Source organism: Saimiri boliviensis, chromosome X (genome assembly GCF_048565385.1).
Source record: "Saimiri boliviensis isolate mSaiBol1 chromosome X, mSaiBol1.pri, whole genome shotgun sequence".
Classification (NCBI taxonomy): domain Eukaryota; kingdom Metazoa; phylum Chordata; class Mammalia; order Primates; family Cebidae; genus Saimiri; species Saimiri boliviensis.
The window spans coordinates 17,103,646-17,126,331 of NC_133470.1; the positions used below are offsets into that span (position 1 = coordinate 17,103,646).

Genomic DNA, 22,686 nt, shown 5'->3' on the forward strand with positions numbered 1-22,686 from the left:
ATAACTTTTTTTTCAGACAGGGTCTCACTCTGTTGCCCAGGCTAGAATGCAGTGGCATGCTCATAGCTCACTGCAGCCACAAACTTCTGGGGTCAAGTGATTCTCTGCCTCAGTCTCCCAAGTAGCTGGGACCACCGGCACACACCACCATGCTTGGCTTATTTTTTAATTTGTGCTAGAGACTGGGTCTTACTCTGCTGCCCAGGATGGTCTCAAACTCCTGGGTTCAAGTGAACCTCTTACCTCAGCCTCCCGCGTGCTGGGATTACAGGTGTAAGCCACCACGCCCAGCCAAGAAACCACAAAATTTTGAAAAAGATGTAAAAGAAAATCAGAAAAAAAAAGTTCATGAATGTGAAGACTCAATATTGTTAAAATAATTTTTCATGTTAGTCTGTAAACTTAAGGTAATTCTCACAAAAATCCAAATAAATTTTTCAGACATACTTGACAAACTGATTGTAAAGTTTATCTGGAAGATTAAATGTATAGGACTACATTTATAAGACTTAAGACTAGTTCTTACAAAAGTAAAAAAGGTGGGAAGGCTTGCTTTACCGTATTAAAAAACCATATAATAAAATGACAGTAATTGAAAAAGTATGTAAAGTCAAAATATTCAGGAGGGTTATAGGTTGAATTGTGCCCTCCAAAAAGGTATGTTCAAGTTCTAAACCCTGGTACCTATGAATTTGACCTTATTTGAAACCAGTGCCTTTGCAGATGTAATTAAGATAAAGTCATAATGGAGTGGGATGGTCCCAATCCAATGACTAGTGCTCTTATGAGAAGAGGGAAATTTGGACACAGACACAAACAGGGAGATCATCTGATGCCTGAGGCAGAGAGTGGAATGATGTATCTACAAGCCATGGAATGTCAAGCATTGCTGGCAAACACTAGAAGCTGGAATAGGCAAGGAAGGAACCTCCCCGAGAGCCATCTGCTGTTTTAAACCACCCAGTTTGTGGTAATTTGTTATGGCAAATTAGGAAACTGATACAAGGGGTATAAGGCAATTTTATACATGATAAAAGAGGTATCTCAAATGAGTGGGGAAAAGAATAGATTTTATTTATTCCATAAACAGAAGTTAGGACAATAGGCTATCTATTTGGAAAGAAAAGTTAGGTTTCTACCTCATACCAGGTACTAAATTCCAAGGGGATCACAGATCTAAATGCAAAACAAAATGAAAACCCCCCAAAAAACCATAAAAGGTCAAAATGTAAAAGGATATTTTTATAACCTTAGTGTAGGGAAGGATTTTCTAACCAAAGCAAGAAACCCAGAAGTCAGATGTGACTATTTAAAAATGAAAACTTCTGTATGTACTACAATGAAAGACACATAATCAATGTTTAAAAAAAAATTACAAGATATATAATAGACGTGGAGTTAATATCCAGAACATATACAGAGACTGTACAGACTGATAAGAAAACAAGTAACCCCAAAGAAAACTGAGCAAAACATAAAATAACAAAGGCCAATAATGTATGGATACTCAACCTCACTAGTAATCAAATGAGATGCAAATTAAAATGGGAAAGTTGGCAAGGCATGGTGGCTCACACCTGTAATCCCAGCACTTTGGGAGACCGAGATGGGTAGATCACTTGAGGTCAGGAGTTTGAGGCCAGCTTGGCCAACATGGTGAAACCCTGTCTCTACTAAAAATGTAGAAATTAGTCGGGCGTAGTGGCAGGTGCCTATAAGTCCAGCTACTCAGGAGGCTGAGGCAGGAGAATGGCTTGAACCCAGGAGTCAGAGGTTGCAGTGAGCTGAGATCGTACCACTGCACCCCAGCCTGGGTGGCAGAGCAAGACTCTGTCTCAAATAAGAAAAAAAAAAAAAAAAAAAAAAAAAGGGAAAGTATTATTTATCTAGAGTCACTCAAATTAAAAATATTTTCTAATAATATCTAGTGTTGAGTAGGCAATACTAAAACAGGTATTCTCATATACTGAAATTTTGAAGGAAAATTTGATAAATGTCTACTGAGATTTAAATGTTTATAACCTTGGTTTCAGTACATCCTTTTCTAAGACTATATCCTACTAAAACACAAATTCACAAAAATAAATAGGAGAAAATTACATTAAATATAGGATATTCATAAAATAGAATACTGTGTAACCACTTCAAAAAGAGGTAGATAGATCTGGCTGGGCGTGGTGGCTAACACCTGTAATCCCCATGCTTTGGGAGGCCAAGGCAGGATAACTGCTTGAGGCCGAGAGTTCAAGACCAGCCTGGGCAACATAGCAAGACCCCATTTGTACAAAAAACACAAACATTAAAAAAAAATTATCTGGGCGTGATGGCATGTGCCTGTAGTCCTAGCCACTAGGAAGGCTGAGGTGGGAGGGTTGCTTGAGCCAAGGAGTTTGAGGTTACAGTGAGTCATGACTGCACCACTGCATTCCAGCCTGGATGACAAAGAGAGAGACACCTTGTCTCGAAAAACCCCCCAAAACAAAAAAAAAAAAAACAAAAACAAAGAAGAGGTAGATCTATATGTATTGTCATAAAAAGATATTCAAGACATGTTAAGTAAAAAGAGCGAGTTGCAGAATATGTATTTTGTAATCATAAATAATAATTATCTTATGTAAAAAATGTCAAGACGACTATAACTGAGCTGCTGACAATAGTTATTCTGTGTGTGGTGGTAGGGAACAATTTATTAAGTCAGTTATGTAAAATTTAATGAGTGTCCATTATGTGCCAGGCATATTGGTTTAGTTACTGGGGATTCAGGAATAAACAACAACAAAAAACCAGATGAGAAAATGGTGAACATCCACTTTCTATGTTAAACATATCTGTGAAGTATGGCCATTATAATTTGTCTTTAACAAATTTATGATCAGTTTGGTTCTTTAAAAACATAAGCTTTAGGCTGGGTGCGGTGACTCACGTCTGTAATCTCAACATTTGGGGAGGCCAAGGTGGGCAGATCACCTGAGGTCAGGAGTTCGAGACCAGCCTGGCCAACATGGAGAAACCCCAACTCTACTAAAAATACAAAAATTCAAAAATGAGTCGGGTGTGGTGACAGGCGCCTGTAATCTCAGCTACTCAGGAGTCTGTGGCAGGAGAATTGTTTGAACCCAGGAGGCTGAGGTTGCAGTGAGCCAAGACTGCCCCATTGCACTCCAGCCTGGGCGACAGGATAGACTCCATCTCAAAAAAAAAAAAAAAAAAAAAAAAAAACCCAGGAAACAAAAAAACATAAGCTTTAGGCACTAATGAAGAACTTTCAATAATATAAAGCAATTTTGTCTTTCTCTTAAAATCACTCTTATCAAATAGTTTTTAGAGGGCTCCCTGGCATACTCAATAATGTATTTTGATAAAGTTAATATGAAAGGACCAACGAGTTTCTAATACCGTAAAATGATTATTCTGCTCAGGTGAAAAATAAGAATAACTTTACATTATTTCATTTATCTTTTTTTTTTGGTCTGTGCTCATCCATTATTTATATATATTTTTCTTTTTTTAGTATTTCATTTATCTATACCCTTTGTGATAAAATGTTTTACTTACAGTTTGTGGATTAATCTCCTCCTCTCCCATAGGTTCATCCATAATTTGCTGTCCATTCTGTGAAAAGCACAGCAAGCAGAAAGTTACCAAAACAGACCTCACATCAGTTAAAGTTAAATGAAGGCAGACCAAAAAAAAAACCAAAAAACAAAACAAAAAAAAACCAAAAAAAAACTGAGGAAGATTTTCACCCCTAGAGGGCTCTAATGAAGTAGAACCACCATATGAGTATGCAGTTGCTAAATTTGCAACAGGCTGTGCTTCAAAGGTTAATTATTTGAAACTATAAAAACATTTTTCCATGGAAGTAATATAATAAATGATTATTACCTTTCCACGTGAGCCCTTGAGTTTAATAGTTAAATGCATTACAAATGGTCTTATTTAATCCTCACCAAACATCATTTACAACACTGTATGGCAAAACACATTCTAAATTCCAACTTCATTCATAATTAATCAAGGGAACTGATTAATTATTTCAGAGAAAATTAAGCCCAATCTCTACATCAAAATAAATTCCAGATGGATTAAACATTTAAATGTCAAAAATAAAATTATACATTAGAATATAAGTGAACAACACTCATGGGGTAAGGAAGGTTGAAATCATAAAGAAAAAAATGACATTTTAATCTGTAAGTTTAAAACTTCTGCCAGACATGAAAAAAGATAAAAGACAAACTGATTACAAAAAAAGGCAACATATAACAAAGGGTTGGTATCCTCAATACATAAAGAGCTTTGTTTTACAAACCTGTAAGAAAAAACGATGAACCTCAACAGAAATGAGCAATAAGGGAAAAAAGAGTTCAGCCTTAGTACTCATCAAAGAAATGCATTTAACCCAAAGATACCTTTTGCCTTTCAAATTGGTAATGATTTACAAAAAAACAAAACAAAACAAAAAAACCAAACCACATACAAACAAAAAACCACTCAGTGTTAATGAGGGTATCGGGGAAAGAGTACTCTGGACATACTGCTGGAGAAAGTGTCAATCAGCACAACCTTTCAGGAAGGCAATTCTGAGTCTGTGTTTTAAAAAAACCAAAATAGCACACATAAAGTTTTGAAATGCCTCATTGATTCTACTTCTATTTTTTTAAAAGTAGATAATTGTACAAAGATGTACATACAAGAATGCTCACCATAACTTTTATTCCAAAAGAACTTCAAATTGGAAACCTAAATTCTTAACAATAGAGAACTAGTTAAATATATTATGGTACATCCTTATAATGGAATACTATGCAGTCATTAAAATGATGATAAAGATGTAAATTCATTGACATAGAAAGACAGTCACATGTAATAAGTGAAAAAGCAGTTTACAAAACAATATGGATTGTAATGATCGCATTTTAAATAAATATATACATATTTCAATGTATATATTTTTATGGGAAAAACTCTGGAAGGATATACACCAAAATGTTAACAGTGGCTATCTCTGGGTGGTAGAATTTTAGACAATTTAAATGGTTTATTTTTGCTTATTTGAATATTCTAATGTGTCTACAATGTCTACAATGAATATGTATTATTTGTGTAAGTTTTAAAAATCACAAAAGCGGAAGTCAGGAACACATAGTTTCTTCTCTCATTCCCTCAGTTGGAAAAGGAATAGCCCCTGACTATTAATTCAACAAGTATACAAGAATGTAAGCTAACCATCTTTGGAGCATTATTACCTGGGAAAAAAAGACAGCCCACCTATCACTTCAAACTACACAGGAGGCAGCTGCTCTGAATATGAACTCCCCTCTTTGTTCTTCACATCCCTATTTACCATTCATTCGTTCATTCATTCATTTCATTTCATTCAAGCTATGTTCTAGGAACTGAGCTGGAGATAAAAGTTAATAAAACATGGCCCCAATCCTAGAAGGGTCTATTGACCTTATACAAAGGGCACCTTTCACTTTCACCCATTCATAGAAGATGTTCCTAGATTAGGGAATGCCTATATAATACTACGAAGCACAGAAACAGTGCCAAAATTCAGGAAAAGGTGGAAGCTGGTATAAAATCTTTATTCTCCTAAGGTATGTTCAAAGGCTATAACACTGTCCTCTTCTTTGGTATAAGGACACTCATATATCTCTAGAATATTTCATTTTCCTCAAAGTGACAACCATTTATTCAACTGAATACTGGTTGTTCTTATCCAAATGTTCCAAAGAACTAGCTCCTAACAATTGTGGCTCTGTTGTCAGACATAGAGATTTAAATTCCTATTCTTGCCCTATGAAGCCTTGGATAAGTTCTTTAAACAATCTAAGCTTTTCAGATTCTTCATAGGGAAAATAAAGATTGAAAAGGTTTATCTTCAGAGGGTTGTAGTAAAGACTAAATGAGTTAAATGATACAAAACCCTAAGCATAGTGTCTGGCACTTAGTAAACAATCAATGTCACCTATTTTTCTTATGTCCAAAATTCAATTACCTCACCTGCTCAATTACCTACCAACCTGCTCCCTCTCCTATATTTGCCATCTTAATGAAAGGTACCATCATTCATCTAGCAGCCCAAACCAGATTTTTTTCATTAATTGTAAACAGTTATCTTTCTGTAACACAGACTTGCCCCCGTGACTCCCCACTGCTTGGCATTTAGAACCCTCAGTCTAACTTGAGCTACATGTACGTTTTTCTTAGGAATAAAATTTAAGAACCATCTGTTCCTTGCAATTTTTAATGTATGCAAAACAAGTATCACAACTTATAACTTACTTTTAAAGAAAAGTGGTACAGGAGAAACAGCACTAAACTTGGAATTTGTAGACCAAGGGTAGAGCCCTAGGCTGCTGCTTATAAGCTTTATGATTTGAGGCAATTCAGACTTTCTCTTAGCTAGCCTATTTCTTTACCTGTTCAAAATGAGGATACTTGTCCTGTCTACCTACCCAAAGGAGTATTACCAGGCTCCAAAATGAGAGAATTCAGAAGAAAAAACTTTACAAATGGTAAAGAGCTGTATCAATGTACATTACTATTACTAAGATGAGGTAGCCTCCTGAGGATAAAATAATACTCTGTGAAGTCCTTTTGATCTTGGAATTAAAAAAATCTTTGAATTAGTACGGCATCTCAAAAGTCTTCTGTTCCTATTATACATCATATGTTTAAATTCTTTCTACTTTATTCTTATACTTATGCTTAAATACTACCAGGACGAGAATGTACTACCTCACTAGGCACTATACTATCTCTAAAAATGTACTGCCTGCTGCATGAAATTTTTCATTATATAGCAACTTTTCTCAGCTGTAAATTCTCTTTAAGAGGATTACTAATAAATGATGCCTAACTTGCCTGTATTCTATCTGCAAAGTCACAGGAAGTCTGTGATTTTGATGAGTAATAAATCTACATCTATGACTCTAATCCGCCCTGACTCTTGTCTTTTCTAGATAACAAGTTCCTTCAAACATTTTCTTTAAGACAGCTAAGACTCATCACCACCTTCTTTTCTGAGCATGCTCCAATTTATCTTAAAGGGTGGTATATGGAGTTATATGTAATTAACATTTCAACCCTCATACGACCAAGGCAGAGTAAAGGGCATATTACCTCCTTTGACCTAGAAAATAAACTTATGTTAATACAGTTCACATATGCATTATTTTTGGAATGCCCTCAACACAATGCTGACATATCAGGTTTTCTGACTGAATCCTTGTCTTCTTTACTTGCACTGCAACCACACCCTGCATCCTCTATCCATACCTGTTGTTACTCTTCATTCCGTGAATAAAACTTTAAAATTTTTCATTCATCTCTTTCCAGCTGTGATCCATTGCTAGTCTCTACAGATTAGATTTCAAATCTGTCAATCAGCCTCTTCACTATTTTTAGCTTCATGTCATCTCAAATTTTACAATAAACTTTCTTTTCTCAACTACTCACCCAGCTAATAGCATAGTATATACTAACAAAGCAACCTAAGAAAAAAATTGAGTGAAACATAATCTGAAGGGTATTTTATGCTCCACTTTTTGTAAAAATATCTACATCCTGAGTTTAACAAAAATTTAAAACACTGAACAATTTAATTTTTAAAGCAGTGAGCCAATGTTCTCCAAGAATTCAAAGGATATCTATTAGAAATGAGGATAAGGTTACTTCTGCAGTTAAGTTTCCCATTTGGAAAATGACCCTTGGCTTTATTAGAGATTAGGTTACATGGATTATCAGTCTTACTCAATATTTTACTTCATATTTTCCCCCAAGTTTAAGGAATAGTACCTGTTAAACAAGAAAACATTTAATTTTAAGAAACAAGTGGGAAAAAAAAAGTGTTCTAAAGCTGGCCAGTACCACATTTAAACTCCAACTCTGTCACTTACTGGTGTAGTTACCTGAACTTGGGTAAGTTATTTAATATTTTGAGCCTGAGTTTCTTCATTCACAAGATGCACATAATATCTACCTCATAAGGATGTTGTAATTAAAAAGATCCACCAAGAGACAGTATTATGTTCAGTAAATGTTACTTATTTTCCTCTCTTTTGCCTCAATTGACTGTATAACATTTACATTTCTACAGATAACTTCTAAAGATGTAATGCAATGCAGAAGTACAGGAGAGTGCTGAAATACCTGTTCACTACATTCAATTTTCCATTCACTACAGTCAATTTTCCACCAAGCAAGGTGGAAGAGATCATTTATATATGTGCTATATTTTTATACAATGTAGTTAGAGAATGAGTATGGACAAAAAATAGTTTAAAAGTAAGGCAAATGTATTTATCCTCTCTCATCCCACCATAATGCCTTCCAGCCAAAAAATCTCAGAGCCTGGCAGATTGTATATATGCAAATGTGATGTGAAATACTGGAAAAGGTTAGGAATTGCTAATCATGCTTTACTTTGTTAGCCTGAAATGTGTATAAAGTCACACAATAGAATAACCTACAATATGGGTCTCATCAGAACAAATCAGATAAAGGAGATTGTTCCCTTGACTTTCAGCAGGTATTGCTTTCAATGTTGTAAAAATTGTCACCTAAGATCATTTTCCAAGCTTATAGAGGAAGAATAATTCAAATAATTATTTCTGAACCAAGGCGTCAGGAACACTAGAGTATTCCTAAGTATTTTAAGGAAAATTCTGATGTTAAAAATATTTTATTACTTTAAAAACTTGCATTTTAAGCAATTCTATTAAGCAGATTGTTTTGTTGTAATGGCATGTTACAACAATGTCCTTTTCCAGTCTGCTGTTTGATACCTCTGAAAATATAATTAGTTAAAAAAATACTTTGATTTCAGCAGGACATCATCATGTCTAAGTATGTTAGGACCAAAAAATAATCTGTGACTGATAAAATGCTACCTTGAACTCAGCAGGGCATACCATCTACTGACATTCTCCTACCTAGAAATGAAATGGACATATGGACATCAGAAGAATCTTCACAGAGAGTAACAGTCTGAAGTAACAGGAAGGGAGGAGGAAAAGAAAGGATCCAGAGCCCTAGTGTATTAATATGGAGACCCAGGTTGTAGGAATGAGCAAGGACCATACTTTTTTTTTTTTTTTAATTCCACAGGTACATCTACCGTCCAAACTCCCTGATATCAGCAGTAGTTTTCCTGTCCAAAAGCTTATGCAATAGGAATTCCATCCTGAAGGTGCTGAGCATGAGGCATTAGAAACCTCTCTCAAACTTTGGTTAAGATACCATCAAATTGTTCAGAATCCAAAGAATCTTCTATGCAATCACATTGAAACAATAAGTAACAAGCACTTTATATTCTTAATAAGGAATGTATATAATCCTTACCAATGTGACAGGATTAAGAATCAGCTCCTCATTTATCCTAAGGAAATATCAGAGATGTGCATAAAGACTTATGTACAGTGATATTCATCATACTCATTATACTGAAAAATAGAAAACAATCTAAGTGACCAACAAGGGACTGGTTAAATAAATCATAATACATCTATTCATATGTAGGAATACTATGCAATGGTTAAAATCAGGGCCTCAAAGAAAATTTAATGATGCAAAAAATATGCTTGTAATATATTAAATTAAAAAGGATACAAAACTATATACTATGACCCAATTTTGCATCCCCCCCCCCAACATGTGTGCATGTAACTGGCAAAACATATAAAATCTTATCAGTCGTTACCTGGGTCATAGGATTTTCTTCTTTGTACTGTATTTTCAAAGTTATATGCACTTATTATGTATAAATTTTATAAAGAGAAAACAATACATGTAATTAGAAAAATCAGTTTATTTCTAGTTAAGGTGCCCTTGTGCCTGCTTTACTATTCCTCTAGCTACTTAAGGTCTGTTAGTACCCAGCACTGTTCTATTTTCTAGATGAGGGTAGGAATGACCTCTGGTTATATCTACATTTTTAAGTTTAGGAGGACCCTTTCAGAAACTTTTTTTCCCTGGTCCTGTGGTTGTGGCCAAGTTTCAGGCCTGGATCCACCTCATGTTTTTTGAACTGTTACCCTCTAAGGGGAATTCTGCTTATGAAACAAGAGTATGTTGAGATAAGAATAAAGAAATGAAAACATAGTAGCCAAAATTAAATCTGCATTGTGAATAGCAAGTATTAGAATTGACACTGCAGAAAACGGAATCCATGCCACAGAGAACAAACTTGAGTAAATGAAAAAAAAAATAAAGAAAAGAAAGAAAAGATTTTAAAAACTATGTAAGACAGACATAGAAATAATCTATGAATAACAGATGTTCCTAAAGAAAAAAAAAACAGGCAGTTTAATCAATCAAAAGTATAAGAAAACTTTCCAGTTCTGAAAAAAATACCTGAGACTGGAGACTGAGAAGGTTCAACAGAGATCATCAACACCAAGACATGTCCTGGCAAATGTTTTTAAATTTCAAGGATAAAGATATAATCCTACAAGCATACAAGCAGAAAAAAAAAATAGGTTATTTCAAAGGAACTGAAATCAGACTGACCTCAGATTTCTCCTCTGCAACAATAAAATGCCAGAAGACAATGAAGTAATCACTTACAGAGTTGAAAAGGAAAAGTTATGATCTAAGAATTTTATACCTCATCCTAGCTTTTCATGTACAAAGGTCACAGGAAATTATTCTTAGATCTGCAAAGTCAAGTTTTCACCATCCTGGTAGTTTAAAAAAAAAATAAATTGTTCAAAGGTACATCCTAGACCATCAAAAGAGAATTAAAAAAAGAGATAAAGAATACTGAGGTAGAAAAGAACTGGAGAAGTATACTGATACCCACTTAGTATCTAGAAATAACTGAGTAAAATAGTTAATCCCACTAAAGGAAAGGGGTCAATAAGGAAGAATAATTGATATAAGTATATAAACAATATAAAAGAAAAAAACACTTTAGAAAGTTAAAAGTAGGATTTGTAATCTCAGGTTAAATTAAAGTGAACTCAAAATAAAAGAGGTAGTAGGAGAAGCAAAGATTCTAAATTCTCTTTCCTAGAAGGATATTTTAAAACCATTATTTTTAGTAACAGTAAATATAAATTTTGGAATGTTTTGAAAAACCATACAGTAACCAAGAATATATATTACAGTCCAAATCACTAAAGAAATAACTGGCAGAGACTATTAATAATACTTTTTGCAGGCATCACATTCAACCCTAAGAACATGAGTCAGGTATAATTACTCCCTCCTATTTTATAGTCGAGGAAACCAAGGCTCAGCCAACTTAATTACTGAATGGCAGAAGCAGGATTCAAACTCAGGTCTTTTTACCTCCATAATTCTTTCTTCTATATTTTATAACATCCTCAAACAATTTGTATGGAAGAAGAAAAAAAACCTCACAAGAATAAAAAATATAAAATGACAGAAATCATTCCAAAAGTAATAATGTAAGAAATGTAAAGTTTAAGTGTCTAATTATGCAAGGAAGTGACTAGATGTTATTAAAGAATTACTGATATTCTTATGAGTGATGATGGTAAGGTATTTATGAGTTTTAAAAGTCTATCTTTTAAGAAGTATAAATGCAAATATTTATCGGGGAAGGGGGTGGTTGGCAGAATGAGAAAAGGAAGCAGAAATGGAACAAAATTGGCCATCAGTTTGATAATCCTTGAGGATGGGTTAAGGGAATACGGTGGTTCATTATACTACTCTTTCCAGTCTGGTACGTGTTTAAAATTGTCAATAATCAAAACTTTAAGAATCAAGTTATATTTTTAAAAAAGTAAACAAACAACTATTTACTACTTTAAAGAGAAACTCAAACCAAACAGGTAAGTATAAAGAAAATTAAAACAAATGTTTATGGCATTAATACCAAAAATAAAATATAAAGCAAAAGACTTTATGCTGATTAAAAGTCATTTTAATTAAAGATATAATCAATATTAATATACACAGTAATGATTGCTATCATTTACTGAGCTCTTCCCGCATACCAGGCAAATGCTAAGCACTATTATCTTTGATGCTTCTTAACAACTTCATGAGGTATTATCACCAATTTACAAATGAGGAAATTAAGCCAAGATAGGTATGTCAATCTTTCTAAGCACTGGATCCCCAGCCCCCTAGCAAAATGCCTGGCACATACAGTAGGTGTTCAATAAATATTTGTTGAATAGATGAGAAAGTCTAGTATATTGCCTAAGGCTAATAAGTAGAGCCCAAATTCAAACCTAAATCTAATTCTAACTCCCTTACTCTTTTGTTTTTTGTTTTGAGACAGAGCCTGGATCTGTCACTCAGGCTGGAGTACAGTGGCACAATCCTGGCTCACTGCAACCTCCACCTCCCAGGTTCCAGTGATTCTCCTGCCTCAGTCTCCTGAGTAACTGGGACTACAGGTGCGTGCCACCACATCCAGCTAATTTTTGTATTTTTTAGTAGAGACTGAGTTTCACCATGTTGGTCAGGCTGGTCTCGAACTCCTGACCTCAAGTGATCCGCCCACCTCAGCCTCCCAAAGTGTTGGGATTACAGGCATGAGCCACTGCACATACCCCTAAAACCCCTACTCTTAATCACATAAAAATCTTCTAATAATATTCCATAGTAAAAGTGCAGAGGTTTATTTCCTTCTGTGTATGTTTATTTTTCAGATTTTCTACAATTAGCATGTGTTATTTTTTAAGCAAAAAAGTCATTAAAAACAGCAAATGAATAGCTTTGAACATTTAACCATGACTAAACCAACCACAAAACACAAAAGCAGATGCTTTGGAGACTATGACATAAAATAAATGGAAACAAAATGGATGAGAAAATTTTAGTGCACTAATATCAGCTAGCATAATGAACAAAAGGACAGAACATTTGAAATAATTTATATTAGAACAGTTAGATACTGAATTTTATAATGTAAAAAGAATATGGGTTCTTTTCAACTTTTAAGTTTCTACGAAAAGTTATAAAAACTGACCATGTTCTAGGCCATAAAGTAAATGTAAAACTTTTTTTTTTTTTTTTTTTTTTTTTTGAGAGACAGGATCTCACTCTGTCACCTAGGCTGGAGTGCAGTGGTGCAATCTTGGCTCACTGCAGCCTCAAACTCCTGGTCTCAAGCAATCCTCCCACCTCAGCCTTCCAAAGTGGTAGGATTACAGGCATGAGCCACTGCATCTGGCCAGCTTAAAATTCTTAAAGGCAGGAATTACACAGATCATATTTTTGTATTATAATAAAATATTAAGGAAATAAAACTAAAGCAGTCACTCAGAAATTAATATTCTAAATAACTACTGGGTCAAGGAAATAAGTAACAGCTATCATTTATTCATTGCCTATTTTGTTCAAACTACAGTGCTACCTGTGTTACACATAGTCTCATTTAATCCCGATTTATCATTAAAAACCATCTATGAGGTAATTTACTACACAGAGAAGAAAAAAAAGTTAAGTTGACAGTTTAATAACTTGTCCAAGATCACGGAGCTATTAAATTTGCAGATAATTAAACCCAAGTTCAAATCAAAGCTCCTACTACTTACATAGAAATACTGTTATATTGCTGTAAGAATTCATATACAGGCTTCTAGCTATGCTCATTTTTCTCCATTCATAAAATAGTTTTGTAATTAAAGTGGAGAAAACTAGAGTTCTTTAACATAACAAGTTCTGAAAGTATCTATTTGTTAAATATGCTATTCTAGGAAGGTTATGGTTCATTTTTCTAACATATCATTGATCAGATATAATATTTCAAATTATATAATCTCCTAAAAGGAATTCCTTTAAATATATTCATTCTCATTAGGGCAATGAAAAATGAAAGAAAACAGAAAAATTAGGTAAACAAAGTAGGAAATATACGAAAAACATGACTTGCCACTACATTTATTTCTAAAAACTGGTGTATCCTTGGAAAAGTCACTTTTTTCTGGTACTTATCTGTAATCCGTAAGAGTTCTATGTAATCTTGGCCAGCATGGATTTGAAAGTCTGCCACTAACTGTGGGCAAGTCCCCAAGCCTCTCTAAGTTGTGGTTGCTTCATCCATAAATATGTGACTATCCAGGAGCTTTCATAGCTTGAAAGTTTTAAGATCTTCTATAAAACTTTAAGAATTATAGTTTTAGATTAAAGTTATTTAAAATTTCGTGGGGTTTTCATACCCAAGGAAATTACTGATTCTATGTTTGAAGTTGTTTTTATGTTACTTCTAAGTATAACTTTTTCTTCCACTTCTGGATTCAGAATAGTTTTATCTATATTTGTCAGTGGTACTTTTGTTCCCCAATGTAAACATAGATAATGCCAAAGAACTGATGTACGACTGTTGTCAACTGAAAGAAAAAAATATTTTCTGTGCAGATTAAGGAACTTAAAGCAATTTTATAATTTCTACAATCTTATCTATTTTACTAAACTAGTAAAGTGACAATTAAAAAAATGGCATCCACTCCTAATCCTATTCCTGCTTCTCCAATACCTTCAAACCCTAACCCTCAGTACATGATGGCATTGGTAATATTCTTCAAATCTGCATGATGATCAAAATTACCTAAGGTTCCTGTTAAATATATATTATCTGGACCTATCTCAGCTTGACACTGAATCAGAATTCCCAGAAGCCCCATGGTTAAGTATATTATTTTTCAAACAGGCATGTTAGAGGACACCTGTGATTAGACAAGACTGGGAAATGCCAGTGTAAAGATCATGAGCTCTGGAGTCTGATATCAAGTTTCAAAGCCTGGCTTTGTTCTTTATTATAGGTGTGACTTTGGGTAAGCGACTTAACATGAATCTCAGTTTTCTAATCCATAAAATTTGGATACTAATTATGCTGGAGGTTGTGGTACAGCTCAGTATGCCCAGCCACATTGGGTGTTTTGGAGGTATCAGCTTCTCTTTCTCCCTGCTCATCTTGCAGGGGAAATGACAACTACTATTATTTGAGCGGATTTTAAGAACCCCTTGCCCTAATGGGTCCACCTCCATTTCTACGGCTAAATATCTGAGTTCTGGATAACCTTTTAACGTATTACTTGGGTTAGCTAATTCAGGAGTCCTATGAACAAGTCCAGTGATTTATTCTGTTTTCCAGAGGTTTAATGAAGCCCTCCTATCCAAAACAGATACACCATTATGCTGGGCTTCAAAGTCCAAGTTTTTATTTGCTGTGACTGTGGCAAAAATCATTTAAACCTCTGTTTCCCCATCTGTAAGACAAGCGATGCTAAATGTCTACTGAATGAACTAATAAACATTATTGATAATATAACTGTTAACACTTATATATACTCTAACAAACATCTTTAATAACTTACAAGTATAATACAATGGTACTTGCTCAAATACACAATGAATCAGAACCTGTTTAACAGGATTCCTGTTTGTGTAGTATCAACTGTATCTCAATACAAAGTGTTTTAGACATGTTTCTAGGTGAATTGACTTTGGAAGAAACAATCCAAATGATTCACTCTAATTAAAATATGTACATCTATATTTAAAACTAGGTATAAACATAACCTAGTAGCAAAGCCACCAAAACTAATTTCTGAAAAGATAACCACAAATATAGTTTCTAATTAGAGCTCCATGATTAATTCTACATGTATATGTATTCAGCATAAGTAGTATTAATAAGAATACTAGGCTGGGCGCGGTGGCTCATGCCTGAAATCCCAGCACTTTAGATGGGTGGATCGCTTGAGGCCAGGAGTTCAAGACCAGCCTGGCCAACATGGTGAAACCCTGTCTCTACCAAAAAACATAAAAATTAGCTGGGCATGGTGGTGCATGCCTGTAGTCTCAGGTACTCGAAGACTGAGGCAGGAAAAATACTTGAACCCAGAAGGCAGAGGTTGCAGTGAGCTGAGATCGTGCCACTGCACTCCAGCCTGGGTGACAGAGACTCTTGTCTCAAAAAAAAATTTTTTTTACTAAAAATTGTTAAGTTTTAACTGCTCACATAAGCAGTAACTTAGAGAAACCTAAGGAAATTTTTAAAAACTAAAAATCTGAGTTTATTCAAAACAAAGGAAGTTACCTCAAATCTTAAAAACCAAGAATAAACAAACTTCAAATCCTCTTGTAAGTAATTTAAATTACGTTAAAAAACCATAGTTTTTTTTTCTCATTTTTTCAAATTGTTCTTTAACACAATTCAGTTCTTCATTTAGGTCCTGTCCTTTGCTTATTATATTTATTTCTAGGCACTCAATATTTTTGGTGCCACTTTGAATGAGATCTTTTCTCCATTATAGTTTATGTTTATGGCTCATAAACAGGAAAGCTGTTTGTTGATTTCTGAATACATTTTGTCTAATATCATCTTACTAGACTATCGTTAGTTTTAATAAACCTTTTTAGAGGATTTCCTTAGATAATCAAAGTAGATAATTATATCATATATGAATAATCTTTTATTCTTTTGAATACTCCTTTATTTTATTTAATTGCATCAGCAAGCTCTTCTAGAATGCAAAATAGAAGTGAAAATAGCAGGCATAGCTTTAATGAAAATGCCTATAAAATGTCCCTATCAAGCATGATGTTGGTTATTGGTTTGAGATGATTTTTTAAGTATTAAGCACACACCCTTTTATTCCTATGAGTAAAATTACTAGGAATAAGTTTTTAATTGAGAATAGACATTTTATCTAATGCTTTTTAAACTTGTTTTCTTACCTTTAGAAATGATCCAATGATCATAAAGTCACTGGAAGTTGTAAAAATAATACAGAGAGGTCCCACCCATCACTTCACCCCACTGGTAACATCTTATATAACTTCCTGCCAAAGTCAGGAAATTGCTGCTGGTACAATGCACAGATCCTACACAGATTTCACTGGTTTTACAAGTATATAGGTGTATGTGTTTTCTAGGTCATTTTATCCCATGTGTGGGTCTCTATATCCACCACTACAGTAAAGATATTGAACAGTTTATTGACACCAGAATCCCTCATGTGACCCCTTTATGACCACATTTCCTTTCCCTTTTCCTAATTCTTGGCAATCAGTATTCTCCATTGCAATGATTCTGTCATTTTAAGACTGTCCTATAAATCATACAGCATGTAATCTTTTTTCACTCAGCATAATTTCCTTGAGAGTCATCCAAGCTGTTGTGTGTATCAACAATTCATTCCTTTTTAGTTACCTAGTTGTATTATTCTATGATGTGGATGTGCTAGATTGTTTGACCATTTCCCATTCAAGGACATTTGGTTTTTAATTTTTGTATAGTACAAATAAAGCTGCTATGAACATCTGCGCACAGACTTTTACGTAGATGTAAGTTTTTATTTCTCTGTGTTAAATGCCCAGTACAACTGCTGGATCGTATAGCAAGTATATGTTTATTAATAAATGGTCAAACTATTTTCCCAAGGGGCTATATCATTTTATATCCTCACCAGCAATATACGAGTGATCCAGTTTGTTTGCATCCTCGCTATATGATATTGTCACTATTTTTTATTTTGGCTGCTCTAATAGGTATGTAGTGATATCGCATTTTTTTTTTTCACTTCCCTGATAGCTAACCATGCCGAACATCTTTTTATATGCTTATCTGCTATTCTCTTTAACAAAGTATCTGTTCATTTCTTTGGTCTATTTTTTGCCTGGATTGCTTGTTTTTGTTACTGCTGAGTTTTGAGAGTTCTTTGAATATTGTAGATACAAGTCCGGTCTCAGTTACAGGTTCATCCTCTTTACAGAGTCTTCTTCGTAGATAAAAAGGTTTTCAATTTTCAGAAGTTCAATTTATTGCTTTTTTCTTTTATAGAATTTGCTTTTGGTTTCATGTTTAAATGCTTCATTTAGCCCACAGTCCTGAAGATCTTCTCCTATGTCTAAATTCTAAAAGTTTTCCAGTTTTACATTTAAATCCATGATCCATTTTAAATTAACTTTTGCATAGTGTGAGGTTTGGGTTGAGGCTTGTTGTTTTACCTATAGATGTGTAATTGCTCCATGCACCATTGCTGAAAAGGCTATTTATCCTTATATCAAACTGCTTTTGTAACTTTGACAAAAATCAGTTGGCTGTACTTACGTGGGTCTACTTTTTGTTCTCTATTTTATTCTACTCATTTATGTGTGTATCCCCTTGCCAATATTATAGTATTTTGAGTAGTAAAGCTATACAGCATGTCTTAAAATCATGTGGAATGATTCCTTCCATTTTATTTTTAGAGACAGGGTCCTGCTCTGTCGCCCAGGCTGGAGTACAGTGGTGTGATCATAGTTAACTGCAGTCTTGAACTCCTGGGCTCAAGTGATCCTCCTGCCTCAGTCTCCCAAGTAGCTAAGACTATAGATGCATGCCACTATTCCTTGCTAATTTTTTAAAAAATTGTTTTTCTTGAGACAGGGCCTTGCTATATTGCCCAGGCTGGTCTTAAACTCCTGGCCTCAAGTGATCCTCCCTCTTAGATCTCCCAAGGCACTGGAATTACAGGCATGCACCACCACACCCAGCCCTTATTTTGTTTTAGGTATTTTAGTTCCTTTGCTTTTCCATATAACTTTTAGAATAAGCTTGTTAAACCCATAGACAAATATGGGGAGAACTGACATCTTTGTTACATTGAGTCTTCCAATCTATGAACATCATATATCCTGATTTAGCACTTGATTTCTTTCATCAACAGTTTTCAGATTTCAGCATCCAAGTCCTATACAAGTTTTGTTAGATTAATGCCCAAGTATTTTTTAGCAATTATAAATCATAGTTTATTTGTTTCCACACATTTATTGCTCGCATGTATGCAATCTATTCTTGTATGCTGATCTTGTTTACAACCTTGTTTAACTCATTTATTAGTTCTAATTTTTTGTAGATTTCCAAGGATTTTCACCAGAAACTGCACATCACCTGCAAATAGGAAGTTTTACTTCCTTTTTATATTTTTATGCCTTTTATTTCTTTTTGCCGATTACATCGTAAGAACTACTAGGACAATGTTGAATAGCAGCGGAGAGAGTGGACATCTTTGCCTTGCTCCTGATTTTAAGAGGAAAGCATTCCATCTTTCACCATTAAGTTTTATGTTGGCTGTGGGTTCATTACCAAGTTGAGCAAGTCCCCATTAGTTGGCTGAGTTTTTATTATGAATGAATGTTTAACTTAGCTAACTTTATTTTTTCTCTTTCCTATAAACCATTTTATGACCAAGAAACAATATGTTCTCTTCACTAACATCATGTGATTTGTCTTCTTTAACCTTTTAATATTATAGACTACCTTGAATGATTTTTGAATGCTGAAAGAGTCTGATGTGGAATAAAACCCACTTGGTCATGGCATACAATTCTTATGTGTTGTTGGATTTGTTTTGCTAGTATTTTGTTGCGGATTCTGTGTCTATCTTCTTCAGGGATATTGACATGTAGTTTTCTGTACTATCTTTAGGTTTTGTTATCAGGGTAATACTGGCCTAATGAAATGAGTTGTGAAGTATTCTCTATTTTCTGGAAGAGATTATGTAGAATTTATGTTGTTATTCTTTATTCCTGATCGTCTTAAGTTTCCTTCTTTTGTCATTCTCTTTCAGGGTCCGCTACTCACAAATTCTCTTAGTATTCCTGTATCCAAGACCACTCTGACTTTACCTTTATTCCTGAAGAATATTTTCAATTAGTATGGAAATTTGGGTTGATAGTATTTTCTTTCAGCACTTGAAAAATTTTGTGCTATATCCTTCTAGAATTCATAAATTGTTCTGAGATGAGGTCTCACTGTGTTGCTAAGGCTGGAGTGCAGTGGTGCGACCATGGCTCACTGCGGCCTTGACTATCTAGGCTCAAGTGATCCTCCAGCCTCAGCCTCACCAGTAGCTGGGATTACAGGTATGTGCCACCATGCCTGGCTATTTATTATTGTTATTATTATTTGTAGAAATAGGGTCTTGCCATGTTGCCCAAGCTGGTCTCCAACTCCAGCGCTCAAGCAGTCTTCTAGCCTCGACCTTCCAAAGTGTTGGGATTACAGGCGTAAGCCTCCCAAAACGCAAGGATTATAGGTATAAGCCACTGTGTAGATTCTGATGGGAAATCTGCTGTCATGTCCATTGTTCCCTATAGGTAATAGTTATTTCTCTGTAGCTACTTTAAAGATTTGTGTTTAATTTTCTAAAGCTTGGTATTTCAAATTTTCAATTGTCATAGAACACATAACATAAAATTCACTATCTGAACTATTTTTTAAGTGTATGGTTTAGTAGTATTAAGTATATTCACACCATGCAACTAATCTCCAGAACTATCTTGCACAACTGAAACTGTATACTTATTAGACAAAAACTACAAAAAAAAAAAAAAAAAACTACTCATTTCCAAGTTTGATTTTGATTGTGTCTAGGAGTGGATTACTTTGGGTTTATCTTGTTTGGGATTCAGTTAGCTTCCCGAATTTGTACAATATGTCTTTTGCAAAATTTGGGGAAATTTCAGCCATTATTTCTTCAGGTCCACTTTCTTTCTTCCCTTTCTGGGACTCTGATGACATAAATGTTAAATCTTTTGTTAATGTTCACCAGGCCTTTGAGGCTCTGTTCATTTTCTAGTTTATTTTTTCTCTATTGTTCATTTCTATTGCTTTATCTTCAGTGTTATTCTTTCCTGTCATCTCCATTCTATCTAGCCCATGTAGTAAGTTTATTTCAGTTATTGTATTATTTGGTTCTTCCTTATATCTTCCATTTCTTTTCTGAGACTAATTTTTCATTTGTTTCAGTGTGTTTGTGATTGCTCACTGAGGCATTTTTGTGATGGCTGCTTTAAAATTCTGGCCTGATAATTCCAACATCTGAATTATCACAGTGCTGATGTCTGTTGATTGTCTTTTCTCATTCGTGTTGCAATTTTTCTGGTTTTTGGTGGAAGTGATTTGTGACTGTCTAATGGATATTTTTGGAGACTATAAGACTCTTTCCTATTTAATCTTTTTTTTTTTTTTTTTCTGAAGGAGGCAGTCCTCCTGTTGAGGTGGAGTGTGAGGAGAGGGTGAGTGTGTATGTTCAGCTTCCCCCTGGGCTCTACCAACATCACCCAGGCAAAAGTGGAGCAATGACTCACACTGCTTTGTTGCAGATGGGTGGAAGTTCAGCTCCGCTCTTAGTTCCAATGAAAGTAGGGCACCAACCTGTATCACCTCATTGCCTCTGAGTAGGGGTGTAAGCTCATGTCCCTGCTGGGCCCCACTGATGACAGGGAGGAGGAAAGCAGAGGGCTGACTCATATTTCTTTGTTGCTGCACTAAAAAGTCAAAAGCTCAGCTCCCCAAAGGACCCAGCTAACAGGGGAGGGTAGAGGAGGAAGCAGAATGCCAACTAGCCCTGGTACCCCCAGATGGGAGTGAAGGCCCAGTTCTCCACTGGGCCCCACTGACATTAGTGGAGATAAGCAGTGTTGAGAATCCTACCTCCAACTATGTTGTTCTGCCTTGTTGACGTCAGGTGAGGGTAGAGTATGGATTAGCCCTGGCTCATGCCAGCTTATTAAGTAACATTACTCCTGGGTTGGGGTGGAGGCTCAATTTGCTGCTAGACCCCACTGCTGCTAGACACCACCCTGGCAAGAGCACAACTTCCTTCTGCTTGAAGAGAAATGAGGGAAAAAGCTTCCTGCCTGGTCTGCCAAAACCACCCAGCAGGTGGAACCAAAGTGCTGTCTGCTTTTGCTGGGCAAAGAAATGGGTGCTTAGGTCTCTGATCTCCCTAGCCCACACCACTGGGTTGGGGAGTGAAAGCACTGTTCTTTGCTTCTTTGGGGTGGGGTGGGGTTCTTCTGAAGGTGTTTGGCCAGGGTAGGTTGAGTATTGTCAAAAAGGTTTAGTCTTATTTGGCTACCTTTCCCTCAGTTGTCTGTCTAAAGAAAACAGGCTTTTCTCAGGGTTCTTTTTGTCTGTGTCTGTTGGCAGTTCTAGTTTAGAGGCTTTCATAGCACCCTGCTGAGGATATTCGGGAGGCAATAGGAAGAATACAAATAGTGAATTCCCTGGATTTTCTTGAGTCCCAGGGTCTGCAGATTGTTTGCCTTCTTTTTCCACCTTTAGAGTGTTCCTGTGTGTCTCTGTTGTGTTATGTCTAAGGTGTTTCAGCTGTAAGGGAGGATCAAGGAGGAATAGGGGTTCGCTATCTTGGCAGAACCAGAAGTGTCCTCCAAGTGATTAATTTTTATCTTGAAAATAACATTTATTTTCTAGTTTTCCACTTTATGGTTCAAAATGTACTGTGGAAAACTGCTGTATGTTACAGGTCATAATTTCCTCCTGAAGATCCAATTACATCTGCTTATATTATTCTTTACTAGTTTACCTCATTTCATGCTATTAAACTTCCTGTCCACCCCAGTACTTTCAGATTTTAATGTTCCAAAGGAAAGAATTCCATTTAATTCACTTTCACCTAGTACTATACTATACATACTCAGAAGAATGAGGGTGGGGGGCAGGAGATAGCTTTAAAACTCATTTATGAGCTCTTTTTTTTTTTATTAATCCAAAGCAAAACTTATTTTTAATTTGCCGATGACATTTCTCTAAGGATTACTTAACATGAACATCTTTTTTTTTTTTTTTTTTTTTTTTGAGATGGAGTCTTGCTCTGTGGCCAGGCTGGGGTGCAGTAGTGCAATCTCAGCTCACCACAACTTCCACCTCCCAGGTTCAAGTGATTCTCTTGCCTCAGACTC

At 35.2% G+C, this 22,686-nt stretch overlaps 1 protein-coding gene across 11 annotated transcripts in view; it reads right to left on the minus strand.

Annotated features, from left to right (window-relative positions):
- Positions 1 to 22,686, minus strand: part of RPS6KA3 (ribosomal protein S6 kinase A3) — a 173,052-nt gene that overhangs the window by 86,691 nt on the left and 63,675 nt on the right. For 4 of the 11 annotated variants that reach the window (XM_010334871.3, XM_010334874.3, XM_039475434.2 and 1 more), the window contains exon 2: positions 3,556 to 3,612. In XM_010334871.3, coding sequence (XP_010333173.1) covers positions 3,556 to 3,612 — 57 coding nt within the window. The other 7 variants (XM_074391543.1, XM_074391544.1, XM_039475436.2 and 4 more) reach the window with 7 other exon arrangements.